The 20,256-nt window shown below is 40.5% G+C and overlaps 2 protein-coding genes across 2 annotated transcripts; both read right to left on the bottom strand.

The window, feature by feature from the left end:
* Window positions 1-410: 410 nt before the first annotated feature.
* tango6 (transport and golgi organization 6 homolog (Drosophila)) lies at window positions 411-10,922 on the bottom strand. Its single transcript, XM_033968300.2, has 18 exons — window positions 10,755-10,922; window positions 9,709-10,367; window positions 9,401-9,511; window positions 9,164-9,311; window positions 8,869-8,975; window positions 8,562-8,724; window positions 8,224-8,291; window positions 8,023-8,135; window positions 7,762-7,938; window positions 7,561-7,687; window positions 7,154-7,345; window positions 5,905-6,048; window positions 4,393-4,857; window positions 3,731-3,788; window positions 3,435-3,593; window positions 2,835-2,986; window positions 2,432-2,545; window positions 411-864 (listed from the first exon to the last, which is right to left on the bottom strand). Exons 1-18 carry the CDS (start codon window positions 10,801-10,803, stop codon window positions 688-690), a joined length of 3,183 nt encoding a protein of 1,060 aa, XP_033824191.1. The 5' UTR covers window positions 10,804-10,922; the 3' UTR covers window positions 411-687.
* A 1,547-nt stretch (window positions 10,923-12,469) lies between these two features.
* On the bottom strand, window positions 12,470-18,796 carry LOC117372062 (outer dense fiber protein 3-B-like). Its single transcript, XM_033967790.2, has 7 exons — window positions 18,781-18,796; window positions 18,536-18,649; window positions 13,798-14,001; window positions 13,385-13,486; window positions 13,191-13,312; window positions 12,667-12,807; window positions 12,470-12,562 (listed from the first exon to the last, which is right to left on the bottom strand). Exons 2-7 carry the CDS (start codon window positions 18,645-18,647, stop codon window positions 12,470-12,472), a joined length of 774 nt encoding a protein of 257 aa, XP_033823681.1. The 5' UTR covers window positions 18,648-18,649; window positions 18,781-18,796.
* Between the last annotated feature and the right edge of the window lie 1,460 nt (window positions 18,797-20,256).

Here is a 20,256-nt window from a genome sequence, read left to right as displayed (position 1 = left end):
AGATTGACCCAGAGATAAAGATGATTATGACCTACATGTGCCTACATTTTAAGAGTCAACTACAGGGCAGCTTTGACAATGGTGGTCGGGGGCGGCACTGCAAACACTGCTCTGGTGTGGCTGTTTGCCTTCTGAATGTTCTCCCAGGACCAGAGATGGAGAAGGTCATGGCTCATACACTGTCAACATGAACAAGCCTTGAAAAACCACAAAAGAAAGAATGCTCTGAGCCAGTGAACCCATCCTCACTGCTACATCTGACATGATTTAAGCCCTAGCTGTTTAGAAAAGGGCACTCTTGTCATTATGTTTTACCCATAACCCCTAAAACAAATATTGCAAATCAATAGGGATGGTAAGTTGGCAAATACACCATTAGAACTAGACTTCTTTTTTAATATTTTATTTTTAAGATTCTGTAAATATTCTTTTTTTTTTACTTTGTTTTACAGGGCCAATATGATGCCTTTATGACTCTTTGTGAATGAAAAATGTAGTAGCAGTTGTCGAGGATGCATAGTCTGGAATAGAAATTATTTATTAAAAATTGGTAAGTTTAATATAGTAAATAAATGTATGTCTGTATGTTTTGGTTTTTTCCAACAAAAATCATTGTAAATTCAATAAATAAATTGTTGGACATGCATGCATTTCTAGAAGTTTTGATGGTTTATAAAAGTTCAAAGTTTATGGGAGGACAATAATCTTCTTTTCCAGCTTCTGCTCAGGAAAGATGAATTTTCTCATAGCATCGTCCAGTTCCTCGAGGGCGATTTGAGCATGAAGCACTGCAACATTGTCTGGGTCTGAGCGAACCACCCACTTCAGGGCCCGATACAGGTCCAACAGCACATCAGCAAGAACCTGCAACAGAGGGCAGAGTTACTAACCATTGGAAACATGCCAACAACATTTGATTTCATTCATCTACATTGTGAATTCTGACAAAAATTCAATAAATTAATCTTGTACAATGTAAACTGACAACAAGCCCATCTATTGTGAATGATTAATATACCACACTACAGCACCAGTAGGCCGAGTCATTGCACAGAAAGAAAGTACATTTACCTGTGCACTCATGGACTGATGCCCATAACTCAGTCTCCAGAACTTGCAGCTTTTTATTTGGCTTTGTAAACTAACACAGCTTTGCGGGAAAAGCCAGTAGTCCTGTTAAGTTAATTAGGCTGTCCAAGCTGCACCCCTGGCCCTTCTGTTCCCATGTGACTGTGTGACTTAATGTGTCATTAAGGCCCTGCAGCTGGTCCAGTGCACCCCTGCTCCAGCTGTTCCACTAATGACAGGTCCCAGCACAAGCAGCTGAGCAGACTTTGATATAATGGCAAAAGTGAATTCAGTGTATGGATGCACCAATACTTGTATTGGATATTGGAGCTGATGTTGAAAAATTTGCTTTATCAGATATTGGCTTCCAAATATTGATTCAGCCAATATCCTAATTTGACCTAAAAATTGATGTAATGAGACTATTTGCTGGTCATAGTTGGCCCAGACGGTCTCAAAGAGATAACAGCTGGATGACACATTTGGATCAGTTCTTATTTAATTTTAGTTTAAAGGAAATAAATGCCGTTATTGGTCTCCCCTGTAGGGGTTGTGAAAAGAGGTGCGTAGATTGTGTTTAAGTACTAGTAACCTTTCTGGTGGAGGGCCCACCACCTGCTTATCTATATGGAGACGTTACTGCCTGCTTGTTTCAAAGTAGAGTATTAAAGTGACATAGTGCATATATAGCATTGCAGGTGTTATTGACTGTAACTTTGCCTAACTAAGAAGCTATCATCATTGTTTATTATATTCCTTAGTTCTGGTTCTGGTGTCTTGAAACCACACATGCCTAACAGAGCAGTGATGACTCAATATAAACAAAGTAGAACACCATATATAAGGAAGGTTTAAATATGTAAAAAAAAAATCTGAGGTTTAAATATGTTAAAAAAAAAAATCAGAGGTACAAAAGTGGTTACATTAATTTGCTTAACTTTAGCAAGCTTCCACATGGATTTAAATCATTTATAAAGAAAACATCAAACTACACAAAGCACAAGTCTTTCCTATGCTTCATGTGAGAAACTCTATTGAGTAAATGCAGTGATGAGTAGATTACAAGAGCAGTCACAATGTCCTGTCCTTCATTATATTTGGGAGACCACAGGGAGGGTGCAGAGGCAGGAGGAACATTCTTGGGCTATGGAGACACACAGAGGTCCACTTTGACACTTGAACTTTTGGCCCAATGTTTATCGAAGGGTAGCAAACAAAATGAAGCAGCTCCCATAATGGATTATGAATGATCAGGCCAGCACAGACCTATACATGAATTTGCATCATTTGCATTTTTTTAAGAAGTATGAAACTAAGTGGTCATTTAGACCCTTGTTAATTTTGTATTTAACTGTTGAAGTACCTGTGTGGTTTTGTCGCTAAGGCCTTTCAATAGCTGAGTGATCACGTGAACCGCAGCCCTCCTCACCTCTGCTTCTTTCTCAGTCTTTATCAGCACCGTCAGACAGGTGCTGAGCTGTCAGGGTCAAGAGCAAAGAAAACTGGATTGATTTGACGTGTTCCTTTGTCAGAAAACCCCAGAGTCAGCTTCACTTCACTGCTGAGCTCAGAACACATGCATCGACTAGTGTGTGGTCAGCCATGTGAGGGACAAGGGACAACAAATACATCATTTGGGTATAGACTCAATATTTAACATTGTAAATAAGGAGACATTTTCTCATGTACCTGTAATAAATACTGTAGAAATATAATTCATTTATTTATTATAAGCAAAATAAAGTTAATTGACAGCTGATGTTCACCTCCTGAGCCAATGGTCCCAGTGCGTAGTCTAGTCTCTCACACAGCTCTCCCAGGTTGGACAGGCTGCTGACCCTTACACTGTGGTCTGGGTCTTTGGTACTCCGTAGAAAGACCCCCAACAAAGGGCGACCAAGGTGTGGTGCCAACTCTCCTAAAGAGTGAACACAATTTACCACTGAAATTTAAGTACGGTACATAAAAATGTGCCCACTGTCCACAATATTGATAGCTATGAGAGGTATGCAAGACCAAGAATAAAACTGCATTAAAGGCATTTGCAACATAGTCAAGACTACATCAGCATATCAGTGTACACCACCTGCAAAAACAGATGCAGCTGCAATATGCCCAGTTTTTTATCCATAAAACTCAATCTTTTGATCCCTAGTTTTTGTTTGATAAGTTCATCAGGTCTTAAATGGTCAGGCCACTTTACTGCCAGTTATTAACTTATTCATCAGTGAGTCAACCAAACAGGAAACCAATGTAACCAGGGAGTTTAAAAGATGTTAAAACATTGTCTCATTTTTTTTTTTATTATTTTTTTTAGTGATTTCAATATTTTTTTAATGGATATATTTGAGAACAGAGCAGCTCACCCATGGCCCTGGTGGCTCTCATTAGAACCTCTCCAATTTTGAGCCGTGTTTCTAAGGAGAGGTGCTTGTTCGATGTGGGCAGAGAGGGCCATCCTTGGAAGTCCTGTAGCAGCTGCTCCAGGATCCTCTGAGGAAATAAGTCAGCCAAAGCAGCCAAACCTATAGTGCGCAGAAAGAACACTTACTAAATTGTATTAAAGACAGATTTTGCTATATTTCTGCACAGCAATAAACACTCTATCCAATTGTGCATGATGTCACTTAGTGTCGAATAATCTAGTGAATGAAAGAAATACCTTGAATGGCTGAGAGGTAAACAAATGAGTCTTCATGCTTCAAATTTTCTAAAAAGAGCTAAGGAGGGACACACAATTAAAATTAACCTGAATTCATATATCGTGTATATATGTCAAAAATAAAGATATTAGGCAAGGTAACAATATGTTAAAATTGGCATATATTGTTATAGCTTTCATTCAGGCCATACTATTGCACACAGTATACTTTATTAAACCATATTATCAAAAGGAATAATCCAGATATTTGCCCCAGGTGGTCTATGGGACCCCTACAGAGGGCCAAGAAGTCACTGCTAGATGGATTTTTTTTATGTCAGTTCCCAAGGTTAACCAAGGTAGAACTCCCATCAAAGGGAATTCTCAATGAATCATTATCCGTTCTGGCTTGTAGCCTCTAACAAGTCCCGTGGGATCATAGAGCCAACTGAAGCACTGGAGAGACTAGAGCCTAATTAAATATAAATGTTTTCAAAGAATGACCTAAAAGACCCACTATAAGACTACGTGATACAATGTGACTTAAATTATTGTACAAACAAAACATGCAGAAACAGCATTTTGTACAAGAAGCATAAAGCAATGAAAGTCCCTCTCTATATATAAAACAAAGCACAGAAAACAAAAAATTTACACAGAGAGCAAATGAATACCAAACTTACCACAAGGATTTTATCTTGGGCCTGAACCATCTCAGGATCCTTCCTTTGCACCAGTTGGGTAAGCCCTCTCAGTGCAAATGCTTTTGTTGGTACATCTGGATCGCAAGCCTCCAAGATCCAATCAGAAAGAGGCTTCCCTGGAAAGTTAATACTTTCATTGGTGTTCTCAGATGTAGCTGGCTGCTTAAGGGGAACCTTAGGATGACTCGATGAACCATTTGTAGTGGAAGTGGTTTTAGTCTTATTGGTGGTCTTTAGAGTCTGCTTTGTTTGCACTGTATCGGAGTTTAGGGATGAGTGAGCAGTGAACGTGGAGAGGTCATCTGGCTTATAGGCGCCATGTGTGGCAATCACAGCTTTGAGGTTTGAGGCTAACTCTTGAATGAAGACCTCTGAATGAAGCTGAGACAGCGTGTCCAGTGGTGACAGCAGACGGGACATGGAATGATAGTCCTCTGAGCTCACCTGAAAATATTTATTGGTTTTAAAAAAAAGTTTTTATTGGTCTTAGAAAATAGAATAGAGTTTGAATGAACACTACAGAATTAAAATGCCCAGCAAAGGATACACGCATTTGTTCACAGGCAGCCGATATTTTGCATTGTGTTGAATGAGTAAAATATAGATGTCTAGATCTTCAGAGTTCTATGAAAGTCACTATAGTGAGTGTTTTATATTATGAAGACTGTATATCTTAACAACAACTTGAATGCATTAGGCTGCATCAGAGATGTGCACAGATAGGGCAGAGGTGGTGCACAAGCACCTGCCCCTTTGGCAGTGCCTTCGTGATCAATACATATTTTTGGTTTAATATTTGCCCCTTGAAGACAGCAGTTTTAAAGCTAATAATAGTATAGCCTAAAAGAATTTCGCTGGCGCTCCGGTCCCTTTGTCTCTCTCCTGCCTCTCATTCGCTTGTGTGCGTCTGCCTGTTGCAGCCTCAGAGTCCACTTGTGCGTCTTAATTGTAACAGCACATAGAGCCAAATCAAAGACTCCAGGAACAGTTTAGAGGCCATAAAGATGTTCTACACCACATAAGCTTTTAGTCAATTTTTTGACAATCCACCTCATGTTTGCAAATGTTATGAGCAAAACAGCTGATGAAATAACACATCTATAGATTAAATGGCGCAAGTTTACCACAGCAATGCGTGGCACATTTCTCGCAAATGATCAGCTGAAAAAGCAACATAACACTTACATCTAGGTGTATCGACAAAAGTTTTAAACTGGACTATTGTCTGGAGCATTTGTGCACAGACCAGTGTGAGGCTCCAGCTCACAGACAGTGGCTGTGCCAGGGAGGTAGCAGAGGGCTGGCATTCCACACAGAACCACTGACACAGGATTCAAACATAAGTGATTACAAGCGAGTACAAGTGAGAGGAAATTGTTAATTGTAATCTTGAAGAGAAATAGGCTATTTTGTATCAAACATAATTTCCTGTAATCTCTACCCCCCCACCCCTCCAAAATCATTGGATTACCTTACAATAGTTAGTTGTACCTGAGGAACAGAGAGGAGAGTCGCCACCAGACCCATTCCCATGGTCAGTGTCTGACTCTCCACTGGATTATAACATCTGGAGCTGGGCTCATCAATGAGGCCTACACAGGCTCTCTGGAGCAAAGACAGTATGAACTCCACCACCTTAGATAGAAAAATAAAATGACTATTGACACACTAAAGGATAATAAACAAATGAGAATTACACAATAAAAAGATTAGTGCCCTTCATTCAACTGTTAAACTATAATTATCATTCATTACTGTTTGGCAGTGGTAAGTTATTTATTTTTAAATAAATCACTAAACTCACTTAATTATTGTGGCAGTATTCTTTTTAATTAATTAACTAATAAATGTGTTAACATTATTCTGAATTAAACTATTAATAAAAAAAAAAAAAAGAAGCTAAATAATGTTGATAAACATTATCAGTAAGGGTCTAAAAAAGCAATTCCTTTCCAGGCTCTTGTACGAGTACTGTGTGAAGCTGATTTGTTCGTTATCTTTGAGCTTTCATTTTTTTCTACAAAGCCCTTAAACGGACATGGTCAACAAGAGGTCTGTGTTAAGAACTAATCTTATCAATGTCTCAAAACATTTCCATATTAGTACTAGTAAAGTAGTGTAAAGTGTTAAAATATAGGTTGTGTCAACATCCTAATTGTCTCCAATTAAAAGACAGCTGTTTATATAACACAATTCAATGTGCCCTGCTTGTTTTACAGCTCCTGTTGGAGCAGCACGTGAGTTATAATACTGGAGTGAGTCTGACTTCAAAAAACAAGAGAAAGGTGACCCCTAGTGGAAATGACAGGTCCTGTCACTGTTTGGTCTCTTTTATGACCCAAAAATAAAACTGATGAGCAGGATATATAGGATACTCTATTGTAAAAAGACTAGTCAATAAGCACAAGTTTAACCACAGATTACTGGACAAAAAATTGTATGAGTGAAGACATTTTGCTGCTTATCCAGCGGAATGTCTTCACTCCTACAACTTTTTAGCCATTTGACAGATTTTAGATTTTTCTTTTACAAGGGATCAGACCTGGACAACTGAAGAATTACACAGACAGAGAAGAAAGATGTCGACTTATGTTATTGAGTACAATTAAGGACATTTTAGGGCACATCTTTTGTAGTATAATTTCTTGCCTCAACGGCCAAGGGTTTTATTGTATACAGGCTTTTAAAATACTTTATACAGACGTTCGAAAAGAAAGTAGGAAGGGCTGATGAGACTGACCTGTGTGGGTTTCCTCAACAATAAATTATGGGGCAGACACTCAACCATTACAGCCAGAACTTGCAGCAGAGCCACCTTCTGGGCCTGCCGCTCAGTACGGGACAGCACTCTCTGCTCCACCTCCAATAAAGTCATCTCTGACAGGTCCTGGTGCGGCTCTTCATCAGCTTCAGCAGCCCAACACGTGAGGTCCTACAAGGAAACACATGACTCCTGAGGGGCTTCAACAAAAACTTCCTTTTTGTGTCACAGTTGATAGAGGTTTGTTAGAAAAACACAAAATAATAATAATTATATATATATATAAAATTTTACAAACATAGTCACTAAAAATGTCAAAAGATAATATGTAGCTGAGGCTGCACTCTATTCAGAGACCCTTTGTCACATATTTCGAGTTTGTATACCTGCAGCAGGTCCAAGAAGAAGTCTCCAGGCAGGTCATTGTCTTTGAGCTGTGCCAGAACTTCATTTAGACACTCCAGTCTCCACTGCTCCTCGGACAACTTCTCATACAGAACATCGTCTTCATCGCTGATAAACAGGAGACCTATAATTTATATCATAAAACATACAAAACAGACCAAGGTAAAAGTAGTTTAAGTCACCTGCAGTTGTTCCTTGATCTGAGTCTCACTCCTCCATCAGTGCCTGGACAAAACTGAAATCCTGGTGCCACTTGGTATTCTGGTTGTTTCAGACCTGACATTTGCCTCAGGGCAGACAGAGATGCAGGCTTTTCAGACTGGCTCAGGTACCACAGTATAACCTCTTGACAGGGACCACTGTGGGGAGAAATATGAACAACTGATCATGTCTAGTTTATTTTTTAAGCCTTTCATCTAAATAAATATTTGGGAAAACATTACCGTAGATGTGACACATTTTGCTTAGTAAAACAGAAAAGAGTAAAGATAACAGGCAGCACTTCTTGTAAAGCTGTGAGGAGAGGAGCTAAAGTATGGTTCCCCACCACACAGATCTAAAACACACAGGACAGCACATTAAGACAGAAAGTACCATGATGTCAAGAAAAAAATGATAAAGACGAGAGGAAAACCACTTCTCACTTTGAACAAATCATCTACACATTGTGTTATCTCCCACTCCTCCACAGCATCTTGAGACAGGTCTGGGTCTAAAAACGCAGATCAAGTCTTATGAATACACTGTTAATGCACTAAAAAATAAAGAGACAAGGAGCCAAAAGATGTTTAAATGTCATGTACGTGGAAAAATAAAAGTGTAATAGCATAATATAAAAAGCATAATATTCAGTCATTAGCTATAAATTGTCATGAATTGAAAAAGAGGATGCATAAATACATTCAAACTAATTTGCAAATGCTTTTGAGATTGATCAGTTGCAGTGGTACACAGCAATAGAAATTTTTATGGCGTTACTGACTTGATGGAGTGATACATCGATGCAGAGGTGCAAGCATAGGAGCTAATAGGTACTGTTGAGCAAAGGGGCTCTTCTCCTGCATCAGAGCAAGCAGTGCTGTAGTTGCTACTCGCTGAAACTGTTGAGCTGTCAGCTTGTCTTTGAAATGTAGCATGTCCAGAATCTATACAACACAAAGCATTTGTTTTAACTGATGGTGATTTAACATGTTAGCAAAGAAGACAAATTGCTATATACTTTATACCAACATAATGCAAACTAGTTATAATGGGAAGTTAGGTGGAGGCAAGTAGTATATAAGGCTAACCTGAGGGCACACTTGTTTGTAGTAGCTATCTGTTGATGTAGACTGTTGAGGACATGTCACCAGGATTTTGGCCACACTATCACACTTCCTCCAGTCAGACTCTGCCCCTGAAATATAAGATTGTCTACATTTTGCAGATAAATAAACATGGCCTCTATTTTATTTTAGATTCTATTTTAGACTTCAACTTGTGTAACTGAGCTTTTCTATTGGTATTTTATTTAACTGATTAATGTGCTTGAATTTACAAAGAAAGTAATATTGATTGATAGATAACTGGAAGTCATTTCCTGACCTGTTCCCTCCAGAATGGCCCTCACTACAGCCTGGACTCCATGAGGCTGCATTAGGCGCTCTGACAGCAACTGACCACAAAGACGCCTGAGCCAGGCTGGAGTGCGCCCCTGAGCCTCCCTGCCACCGGAGCTCCCCACAGGAACAGACTAGAATACAAATGTGAAAAAAGATTAGAGTTTAATGACTACTTGAAACCGTTACATTACACACTTTCCTAACTTAACTAATTCCTAACCTTGGGACCTTGAAGTATTAGCAACTCTTTAATGACAATTGGCTGATAGACTTTTCCAAGAAGGCTTTTGAGATTGTCACGACACATCTTTCGCTTGTCAGCACTCAGCTCCTGTTGGAATAAAAAGTGTTTTTGATTATTACTGTCTATAAAATGTAAATCTGACCATAAAATATGGGCCAAATTTTCTAAACCAATATACTTTCAAAAAGAGTATACCATGTCTATTTTGGGTAGAAATTAGTCTAAAGTTCATTCAGATACATAATTGAAAAACATTTAATTAAAGTCACTAATTTGGACATTACCTTGCCTTCTTCAAATGTCTCCCATTCTTTTTTGGGAGGCTGGTATCCGAGTTGACACAGTGCAGCCAGTAAATCTCCCAGGTGTTGAGTGAAGACAAGTGTAGCCAGAGAAGACAGCACTGTCATCTTCAACAAGACATTTGTGATGGTCAGAAGGTGCTGATCTCCAAGTATTTTATTTGTCCCATTCTGGATCAGTTTTTCCACCACTGCTCCAAATGCAGACCGATGGACCAGAGGAACCCCCACTCCTGGGGCCAGGTACGGACAGACACCCAAGGAGACGACAAACTGAAGAGCAGTGGTGAGTGTCTTCTGCTGGGTCACGCTAAGGACATCAGGGGGTAATGGTGGTGCAGACTCAGGGGTGCGCACTATGTTGACTGGTTGAGGGGTTTGTTTGAACAAATCCAACTCCAGTGAGAGATGCCGTGTGAGGGCAAGCAGCAAAAGAAGACACTCCTGAACATAGGCCCAAATGGGGTCATTATCTACAGCACTGGAAAACCAATCAGCCTCAGCGATAACCTGGTCTCTGAGCCTCTGAACCTCAGCAAAACCTGGATCAGAGTCCAAGTGTTGCAGAAGACACCTCCTGTTGACCTGGAGAGCAGAGAGCAGCACCTCCTCCCGGGATGTCAGGGCATTACCAACAGATTCTACAGAAATTGGAAATAACTGGATTAAGACAACAAACTGAACATTTGATGAAAGGACTGTTTGTCGTGCTGTATTCACTTGTATCTTAATGTGCATATTGTTCGACAATTCTGTCACATATTTTTGTTGCGGTCTACAAGCCATCTACTTTAGGGCTACATTATATTAAGAACCCTAAAAAACTGCAGCTTGGCATTGTCAGAGCATGTAGGCTGTTTACGGTCTTGTAAAATATCTAGTTAAAATGATGGAATGCATCTGGACATGGACGTAGTTGTCTTTGTTATAACATAAATAAAACAGGGGAGAAAAAAAATGATAAAAAAAATAAAAACGAGAACCGTTCACTGATGAATACCCATTATTAACAATTACAAAACACTCACCAGCAGGTTTAGTGACAATATTTATGGCTGAAAACAAAGCCGCAGTCATTTCATAATACAAAACTAAACTTTATACCAATCGATAAAGCTTTTAATAGCTAAAGCTTAAAACAGTCGGAAACCAAAAATCAACATGCGAAACAGCGCCCGAAATATACGTCAGAGAACGTCGCATTTTGATTGGGTAAAGCTGCATTCATGGTACCGTTGGAATGTAGGAAACGTCGCCTCCAAAACATCTCTGAACTGAGCCCATAATCTGGTATTTGCGCTTTCCAATACAACAGGGTCACGGCGGAGGGACGTGTCAGTGAACATGTTACAAAAATAATTTTACTGCAGTCGAGTTCAATGTACAGTATTAGGGTTTCACCCAAATTAAAAATCAGTAAAAGTTTCCTTTTGACAAATGCCTAACCTGCTATTAAGCAGTAGCTCGTCTTAAACTTTAGTGGTTCATTGAGATGAGGATTCTGTCTAGACTACAGAGAGGGGGGGGGGAAGCATAAAAGTCCAAAGGTATTGAAGTAAAATGTTTATTTCATAATACATCCATACTGCAACAGAAAAGAAAAGTTTAAAGATTTAAGCAGTTACTGTGACTACCGTTTGCCTTTCTCATCAGAAGCTGGGAAACCCCATTGGAGTGGTGTGTATACAGGATAGGGTGCAGCAGGCTGGGGTGCACCAGGTTGGGGTGCTGATTGACCAAAATCTTGAGGCTGCAGGGCAGGATAAGGCCCAGGCAGAAGAAGGAATCCAGGAAAGGGTACAGGCCAGGGTCTTGGCCTTTCTGGGACATAACGGGACTGAGCATACACAGATCTCCCGTTCTGATATCTGGAGCGACTGCGGACACTGTAGACAGGATACAAATCAAACACATCACTGAAGAACTTCTGTGGAAGCTGGTTTGCAACAGGGGCTGATTCAGGATTGACAGGGGCAGCCCACCAATCCACTTGGCTAGAATCCTCAGGGGAAGGCACAACAGATGAAACATATTGCTCTTGACCATTCTGGTAGTGAGGGTTAACTACCTGGTAGCCGTGCACAAAACTTGGACTAGCAGAATTGGGGCCATAGTCTAGAAATTAAAAAGATATTATTATTATTATTAATAATGATAATATAACAACAACAACAATACACATGTAATGCAAATCAAATACTTCTGAAAACATACTCAACATAGGTCCACAGGCAGCAAGTTCAAACAGAAAGTAGGACATCCACAGCACCCTGAAAAACATTGAAAATCAAAATCTACATAACTTCCATTTAATTAAATTCATATTTGTAGTACCTCATTTTGACAGATGCCCAGGATCTTCCAGAAATCTAAACTAAGCCTGTAATGGTCTGAATAGCGCAGTAGGGTTGGGTTAGTGTTTAACGCATTTTAAACTGTGATTGCTCATCACCAACAGGTGCTGCAGTTTCAGGAGGCGTATGCAGATGTGTTACATATCCAACTGGGAAGAAAAACACTTCCCTTTCATGATGAAACTGCAATACTCAGCTGTACGAAACCGTTGGTGTCTTTAGACAAAATTCTGATTGCCTTTACTATCATTTCTATTCTTTAACTACTGTACAATTTATGACAACACATGACATTGTTAAAAGTCATATGAGAAACATAAGGCAGCTCTCTGAGTTTTTTTTGTTTTTTTTTATTAAATTCTGTGGCGTTCACATGGGACATCAGTGCATTATTCAGTCCCATCCACAATGAGAGGTGCAATATATTCAGAATGGCGCAGTCCAAATGAAAAACTAGGGGCTTTAGCTCTTGTTGAGGTCACCTAGAAACAAATATGCACAAAATATACAAATCTGAATCACTATTACATGTTCTAACCATCATATTTCAGGTAAACTAAAAATGTAATGTGAAAGGAATATGTACCCTCTCTGGGCAGTGAGCCCCAGGTCCAGGCTTTTTGGTGATGTCTCCTGGAGCAAAGGTGCGAGCCGCCATACTAAACTGAGGAGGCTTTTCTTTGTAGAGACTGGAGTCCACAACATTGTAGGCAGCAGGACCAGGAGTCTGGACAGAGAAAATTGTGCACTGTGTTTTTGTGCAAGTCGCACGAAAACATCTGTTGGGTCTCACTGGGAGTCTCTCTACCTTATTTGCTAATTGTTTTTCTTTGGATTATGTGAAGAGACAAAAATGTCAAACTTATGGAGGACAGACTCCAACTACAGCACTACTACACTTTATGGTCAATTTACAGAAGAAATTACTTGAATACCAGAAAAACATAATGCATTGTATAGATGTCTGTGTAAACCCTCAGTCGTCCAGGTCTGATCCATAGCAAAAGATGAGGTTTAAATCTGTCCACTGTACAAACTGTTGTAAGAGTGAAGACACTGCTCATCCAAGCCGCTTCTTCAGTTCTGATAATGCATTGTAATAGAAAATACCTTCCTCAAGTCATCAGCAAAGCCTCCAGTTTTGCTGCGTCCACACAGTGAGTACATGGGGGCTGATGAGGTGACCACAGTTTTTCCACCAATCACTTCAGGCAGCTGGTAAGAGGCAGGGCCTGCACAAAGAAACAACAGTTAGTGACAATACCAAATGAAATATTGAGAAATAAAACAGGTAAATTATTTACCTGGTACAAGGCCATTTGTGCTTTCTTTGGGTTTTCCCGACAGTGAAAATGCAGGAGAAGAGCGAAAGATGGACTTTGTTGACTTCTCTGGGGAATAATGTCCTAATGGAATGGTCAGGTAAAATATTACCTGTTATTACCAATTTAGTAGGGCAAATATCAAAATACTGTAGTTATATTGTACTCTGGTTCAAAATTGAAAATGCAAACTGGTCTTAAATCAATAGCCCTAGTGCAAGTAATAAAGACCACAAACACTGTGGTAAAAATACTAAAGCAGTATACACTAACCTCAGTACATTTTTACTGTTATTCGTGTTACCTATGTTTGTACTTGACAGTAACCATTTTCAGTATTATCTATATAGTATAAACTTTGTGTCTGGGTAATCTAAAAAGCTAATGCAGCTGACCTGGTGCAGGTGCTTGGAATATCCTGGGGTCCTTTGGGCGCCCCTGCAAGGAGAAGGCAGGTGTCCCATCCCTGCCCACTCGTGTGATGTTGGAAAGCACCAAGTATCTGGGTCCAGGGGAAAGGTTGGAGGCGGACAGCTCATGACGGGTCCCAAAGCTGTAGTTGGGTGCTTTTAATTTGGTCAAACAGTGCACCTTATCCCCTTTAAGAATAAACCAAAATTGTACAAAAAAAGGTAAGTAAAGGTGTATGTAAGTTCACATACACTATATAAAAAAGACACATATGCTTTTTTTCCTCAATGTCAAGACCAAGAAAGATTTTTTTTTTACCATTTTTCATTACTTTCTTCTTCCCATGTTAGTACACAGTACTTGTTTCACTGTGAATAATGACACTCTTACCCGCTTCCGCCAGCATCTTCACAAGGTCTTTTGCTTTTGTTATTGAGTTAATATGCACATTTTGGACCAAAGCACATTCATTTCTGGGACACAGAACCCATCTCCTTCCTGAGCAGTATGATGGCTGGACATTCCCATGGTGTTTATACTTGTGTAAAATTGTTTGAAGAGATGAATGTGGCACCTTCAGGTATCTGACACCCAAGAATGAACCAGACTTGTGCATGTCCACAAGTCTCTTTCTGATAATTTGGCTGATTTCTCTCTGTCCCACTGTCACGTCTTCTGAGGAGGAAGCAGAAACTGGGGACTCGTCCATCACCCTGGCTGAAGTCACTGAGGTGGTTGGCAAGCTCCTCGGTGGCAAGGCTCCGGGGGTGGATGAGATCCGTCCTGAGTACCTCAAGTCTCTGGATGTTGTGGGGCTGTCTTGGCTGACACGTCTCTGCAACATCGCGTGGCGGTCAGGGACAGTACCTGTGGAATGGCAGACCGGGGTGGCAGACCGAGAAAGAGCGGAGAGGCAAAAAACCTTCAGTTACAAATCACCTCGCACCCCTTCTGAAGGCCCACTGTTTTTCTCCTCAATATTGAGACAAAATAATCTCTCTTGTCTTCTCTTCTCTTTTGAACTGTAATATAGGTTAAAAGGGTGAACCTATCAACTTGGTCCTTCAAGCCGGATTCAAACCAGCGACCTAAGGAGGCTCAAGCCGAGATAGAGGGAGCAGTAGCGGGAGGGGAGCAACAAGCGCCCCCGCCCCCGTATCACCCGTATCAAGAGGCAACAGAGCTATTACACCAGATGAGAACTACACAAACTAGAAGTGAGGCAAAAGGTAAAGGTGAAAAAATTGAATTTAGTAGAACCATGGGAGCTGACCCTGTGGTCATTACTACTTATAAACACAGACTTACAAAAGTGTTTAAAGTACATAGTGGACTTGAAGATGAAGCTGGCAATGAAAATTGTGCATACAGACAGCAATTAAAGAATGCTTTGCACGCTAATTCTACCACAGGAATTCATAATTGGATTGACAAGCATTATATAAATTTTGCTACAGGGACCCTAGACCAATATGTGGATCATGCAATGCATGCAGATAAAGTGATAAAAAAACCACAGGAAGGAAAAATACTAGTTGATTTACAAGCTGCATTAGGGTGCGGACGCACCTTACCAAAAGTTACTCTACTAGTTAATGGGGTACAAATTTCTTTCTTGTGTGATACTGGTGCGTGCAAAACCACCATGAAAACTAAAGTCCCACATATGATACACAGTGGGGAGAGCAGCAAATGGGGAAGTTACACATGTTTCACTGACAAAACCTGTCATGATACAAGATCCGAAGGGAAAGACAATAAAACTAGCTGTATTGTATTTCCCTGACTGCCCGTTAAATTTGTTGGGTCGTGATGCATTGGTAGCTTTAGGATTAGTCCTAATCCCAGATAACACAGGTAACATACAAGTAAAAAGAATGCAAGAAGTTCAGACCAACAACTTATATGTTATTCACCCAGATGATGAGGAAGAACTGTTTCCCTGACATGCGTTAGAACTTACACAAGAGGAAGAGGCCATATTAAGTGACATACCACAGTGTTTGTGGTCAAAAGGGCCCTCTGATGTGGGTCTGATTAAAGGGGTAATACCGTACCGGTAACAATTAGACCCAAATCTGAATACAGACCTTGTGTGAAACAGTATAAATTAAAACCTGATGCTATAGAAAATGGCCATAAAGTGAGTAAAAATAAGCTTCAACTTTGCAAAAATACAGTGAAGTATTTAGGACATAGTTTAAGTGCTGGAGGCCGTACAATAGTAGCAGGACGTAAAGAGGCTATACTTAAAGCACCAAAACCTCAAACAAAGAAACAAATGATGTCATTTCTAGGATTAACTAATTATTGTAGACAATGGATAGCTAATTATGCTGAAACCTAAGGAAACCAAGAGAGATTATTTTGTCTCAATATTGAGGAGAAAGAGCGGAGAGGCAAAAAACCTTCAGTTACAAATCACCTCGCACCCCTTCTGAAGGCCCACCGTTTTTCTCCTCCTTTTATTAAAGTTAGGAAACCCTAGTTACAAACACATACACACTCTGAAGGGATGGGGGGCATATACTTTGCAAGCAGTGTAAAAACATATGACGAAATTCACAGAGAAATATATTCTGTTTTTGCATTTCCAGAAGGTCACTCTTTCCCTTCACACAAACATCCTCCCATGATGTTTCTGTTTTAGGGTTTCACAGTGACCTTCTTCCCGTGGGATCCTGCATTTTCAAAAGACATTTTCTGCAAGACTCAAGAACAAACATTAGTGCAGATTACATAGTTGAATATAATGATTATAATGAAGAGTGAACATTACAGTACCTTTAAAATGAACAGTGAGATAACATAATATAACTTGAATATATATTTTGAATCCATCACTCTGTATAAGAAGGGGGACCGGAGGGTGTGTTCCAATTACAGGGGAATCACACTCCTCAGCCTTCCCGGTAAGGTCTATTCCAGGGTACTGGAGAGGAGAATCCGACCGATAGTCGAACCTCGGATTCAGGAGGAGCAGTGTGGTTTTCGTCCTGGTCGCGGAACACTGGACTAGCTCTATACTCTCCATCGGGTCCTTGAGGGCTCATGGGAGTATGCCCAACCAGTCCACATGTGTTTTGTGGATCTGGAGAAGGCATTCGACCGTGTCCCTCGTGGTGTCCTTTGGGGGGTGTTCTGGGAGTATGGGGTCCAGGGCTCTTTGCTAAGGGCTGTCCGGTCCCTGTATGACCGGAGCAGGAGCTGTGTTCGCATTGCCGGCAGTAAGTCAGACCTGTTCCCGGTGCATGTTGGACTCTGCCAGGGCTGCCCTTTGTCACTGGTTCTGTTCATTATATTTATGGACGGAATTTCTAGGCTCAGCCAGGGGCCGGAGGGGGTCTGGTTTGGGAACCACAGGATCTCATCTCTGCTGTTTGCAGATGATGTCCTGATGGCTTCATCGAGCCAGGATCTGCAGCAGGCACTGGGACGGTTTGCAGCCCAGTGTGAAGCGGCTGGGATGAGAATCAGCTCCTCCAAATCCGAGGCCATGGTTCTCGACCGGAAAAAGGTGGTTTGCCCTCTCCGGGTGGGTGGTACGTCCTTGCCTCAAGTGGAGGAGTTCAAATATCTCGGGGTCTTGTTCACGAGTGAGGGAAGGATGGAGCGTGAGATTGACAGGCGGATCGGTGCAGCGTCTGCAGTGATGCAGTCTCTGTATTGGTCCGTTGTGGTAAAGAAGGACCTGAGCCCAAAGGCAAAGCTCTCGATTTACCGGTCAATCTACGTTCCTACCCTCAACTATGGTCATGAGCTCTGAGTAATGACCGAAAGGACAAGGTCGCGGATACAAGCGGCTGAAATGGGTTTCCTCCGCAGGGTGGCCGGGCGCACTCTTAGGGATAGGGTGAGGAGCTCGGTCACATGGGAGGAGCTCGGAGTAGAGCCGCTGCTCCTACATGTTGAGAGAAACCAGTTGAAGTGGCTCGGGTATCTGCTCAGGATGCCTCCTGGACGCCTCCCTAGGGAGGTGTTCTGGGCATGTCCCACCGGGAGGAGGCCCCAGGGAAGACCCAGGACACGCTGGAGGGACTATGTCTCTCGGCTGGCCTGGGAACGCCTTGGGGTCCCACCGGAGGAGCTGGAGGACGTGTCCGGGGTGAGGGAAGTCTGGGAGTCCCTGCTTAGACTGCTGCCCCCGCGACCCGGCCCCGGATAAGCAGAAGAAAATGGATGGATGGATGGATGGATGGATGGCTGATTTCTTTTGACTTTCCCATGACGTTACACAAAGAAGCAGTGTGTTTCAGATATGGCTTCAAATGTTGTCAATAAACCTTCCAAAGACATGACATCATCATCTGAGTTTTCCCAAATTGTTTAAATGCATAGTAATCTTACTGTATATAAACTTCTGTCTTTGAAGAAAGTAATGAAAAATGGTCTTAAAAATTCTTCTTTCATTATTCTGGCATTTAGCAAATAGAAATAATTTTGGTAATTCTAACTGACCTAAAACAGGAAGAGTTTAGTCTGATTTCATGTCAGACAGTGAGAAAAAAGTATGTCTTTTTTCAGTGTATGTAAACTTCTAGTTTCTACTGCAATTATAGTACGTTAGAGGTATAATTTTTCAAGTTACATTTTAATATAATTAACATTTATATAATAATAATAATAATGTCCTACTGTTCGACAGAACTGGTGACCCGACAAGACCAAATTTAATTTGCAAAGTGTATAAGCAGTTATGTAGACAAATATGAAGACTTTTACCTGTGAGTCCAGGCAGTGAGTACTTTGGACCCGGGCTCTTGTACATAGCAGCAATCGGGCCCCGTGGTTTGTGAGGTCTCCATGACCCAACCCATGGTTCAGTACTGGGCATTGCTGGAGGAGATCCAAGAAAAAAATATTGAATAAAATAACGCTAATGAGTAAAATAACTTAATGTTATGTTTTTATGTTTTTTAGAAGCTGCAATACCATAGACTCTAAATATCAACATGGCAAGCTGCAGCATTTCAAATAAGAAGTCAGCACAGATGCACTTCCGGCTCCATGGTTCCAATACATTTTCTATAGAAAAACTGTCACCCCCCCCTCTCCGTAACAGCTGCTGTCAAGCTCATCATTTTAGTCTTAAAATGTTTGTATTAACCCACTCTAGATGATCCTAGTCTTTTTATTTCATTATTGTGTAAATAAATCAAGATATGAACAATAATAACAGACAAATCAGGTGCCTTCTTTTGCTGCGGTCACTCCTGCTAATGTTAGCAACAGGTTTGATTGACAGAGCACTCGCTCCCTAAGCGCTCGCTCCCTACGCGCTCGCTCCCTACATACTTGCTCCCTACTACACCAGCGATGTGAGCTTTACCTTAAACAGCCTCACTTCAGATTGGCTCTTTGGTTTCTATGATACCATGGTCAGAATTTTACCAAGGAAATATTTTGTAACTAATAAGACATGTGAGGTTGCTCATTCTGTCATAACAATGAAGAATTTTGTTATTTTGTGAAAAGAAAGCTTGATACGAACCTATGCATGCACCAATGCAAATGCACCATTGGATTCTTATATAAGAAAAAGTATTTCTTGAGTAGTGTAACAGAGTTAAAAATGCACTTATTGTTGTTTTCTGTTTGTGTATTATGTTTCTTTTGATTTTATATGTGAATTTTATCATTTTGACGTCTTATTTTGAAAAAACGGAAGTGCGCATTGCTCCCTTGTATTTTATTTTGATAGCTTTCCTTCCCCTCTCAGTCGCATGTTGGAGACTGCAGAGGCTAAGTTCTGTTGCTGTGGAAAATAATATATTTTATGAGAATAATTTAATGTTAGCAGCAATACAAGAACACATGTTAATTAGACAATATTTTCACATGCAATTAATGTATTTTGAAATGCTAATTCTAAATTTTGTAACTTTAATTTGGATTGTAAAATTTTGCTGTTAGCTTGTATTGTAACATACTTACACCGCGAAAATGAGGCGCCATCTCATGGTCTGTTCTCATTGTTACAGGCATTCAATGTGAAGACATGTTAACGTGTCTATATGTCTGTCACAGGTTTGGTTGATTTTAATTATTATTATTATTATTTTTATGTATGTAAAATAGTAACTGTTGCATTTGTTTCTAACAATATTTACTCCACTACCACACATTTAAATTCAAAATACTTTTGTTGTTCAACTCGCAGTCGCATGTTGGAGACTGCAGAGGGGAGTCAATGTGAAGACATATTAATGTGTGTCTATATGTCTGTCACAGAGAGAGATTAAAGCAGAGTGGCTCCATCCTGTGTCGTGTTATTTGTATACGGACTGGCGAAAAGTTCGCAAACGTTACAGTAGCTTGCATGTTTCTGTGATCTTTTGCATTTTCAAATAAACATTTCATACTTATTTAAGGAAATCATGTTACTAATAGTTCAGTTCATTTTACATCAAATGAGATACTATAGATAAGCCTATCTTTTAATC

This window comes from Periophthalmus magnuspinnatus, chromosome 6 (genome assembly GCF_009829125.3).
Source record: "Periophthalmus magnuspinnatus isolate fPerMag1 chromosome 6, fPerMag1.2.pri, whole genome shotgun sequence".
In the NCBI taxonomy this organism is placed as follows: domain Eukaryota; kingdom Metazoa; phylum Chordata; class Actinopteri; order Gobiiformes; family Gobiidae; genus Periophthalmus; species Periophthalmus magnuspinnatus.
The sequence above is the reverse complement of the archived record's forward strand: the minus strand, read 5'-3'. Positions and strand labels throughout refer to the sequence as shown.

What these genes read in the sequence shown, in the direction of transcription:
- LOC117372062 (XM_033967790.2), bottom strand. Translation starts at nt 18,647, where the DNA reads ATGCCCAGTACTGAACCATGGGTTGGGTCATGGAGACCTCACAAACCA. An exon ending in ATTCCAAGCACCTGCACCAG is followed by an intron (nt 13,487 to 13,797) that starts GTCAGCTGCATT and finishes CCATTCCATTAG; the next exon opens with GACATTATTCCCCAGAGAAG. An exon ending in GGGCTCACTGCCCAGAGAGG is followed by an intron (nt 12,563 to 12,666) that starts GTACATATTCCT and finishes ATTTGTTTCTAG; the next exon opens with GTGACCTCAACAAGAGCTAA.
- tango6 (XM_033968300.2), bottom strand. Translation starts at nt 10,803, where the DNA reads ATGACTGCGGCTTTGTTTTCAGCCATAAATATTGTCACTAAACCTGCT. An exon ending in TAATACTTCAAGGTCCCAAG is followed by an intron (nt 9,312 to 9,400) that starts GTTAGGAATTAG and finishes TTTGTATTCTAG; the next exon opens with TCTGTTCCTGTGGGGAGCTC. An exon ending in TCGATGTATCACTCCATCAA is followed by an intron (nt 8,292 to 8,561) that starts GTCAGTAACGCC and finishes CTGCGTTTTTAG; the next exon opens with ACCCAGACCTGTCTCAAGAT.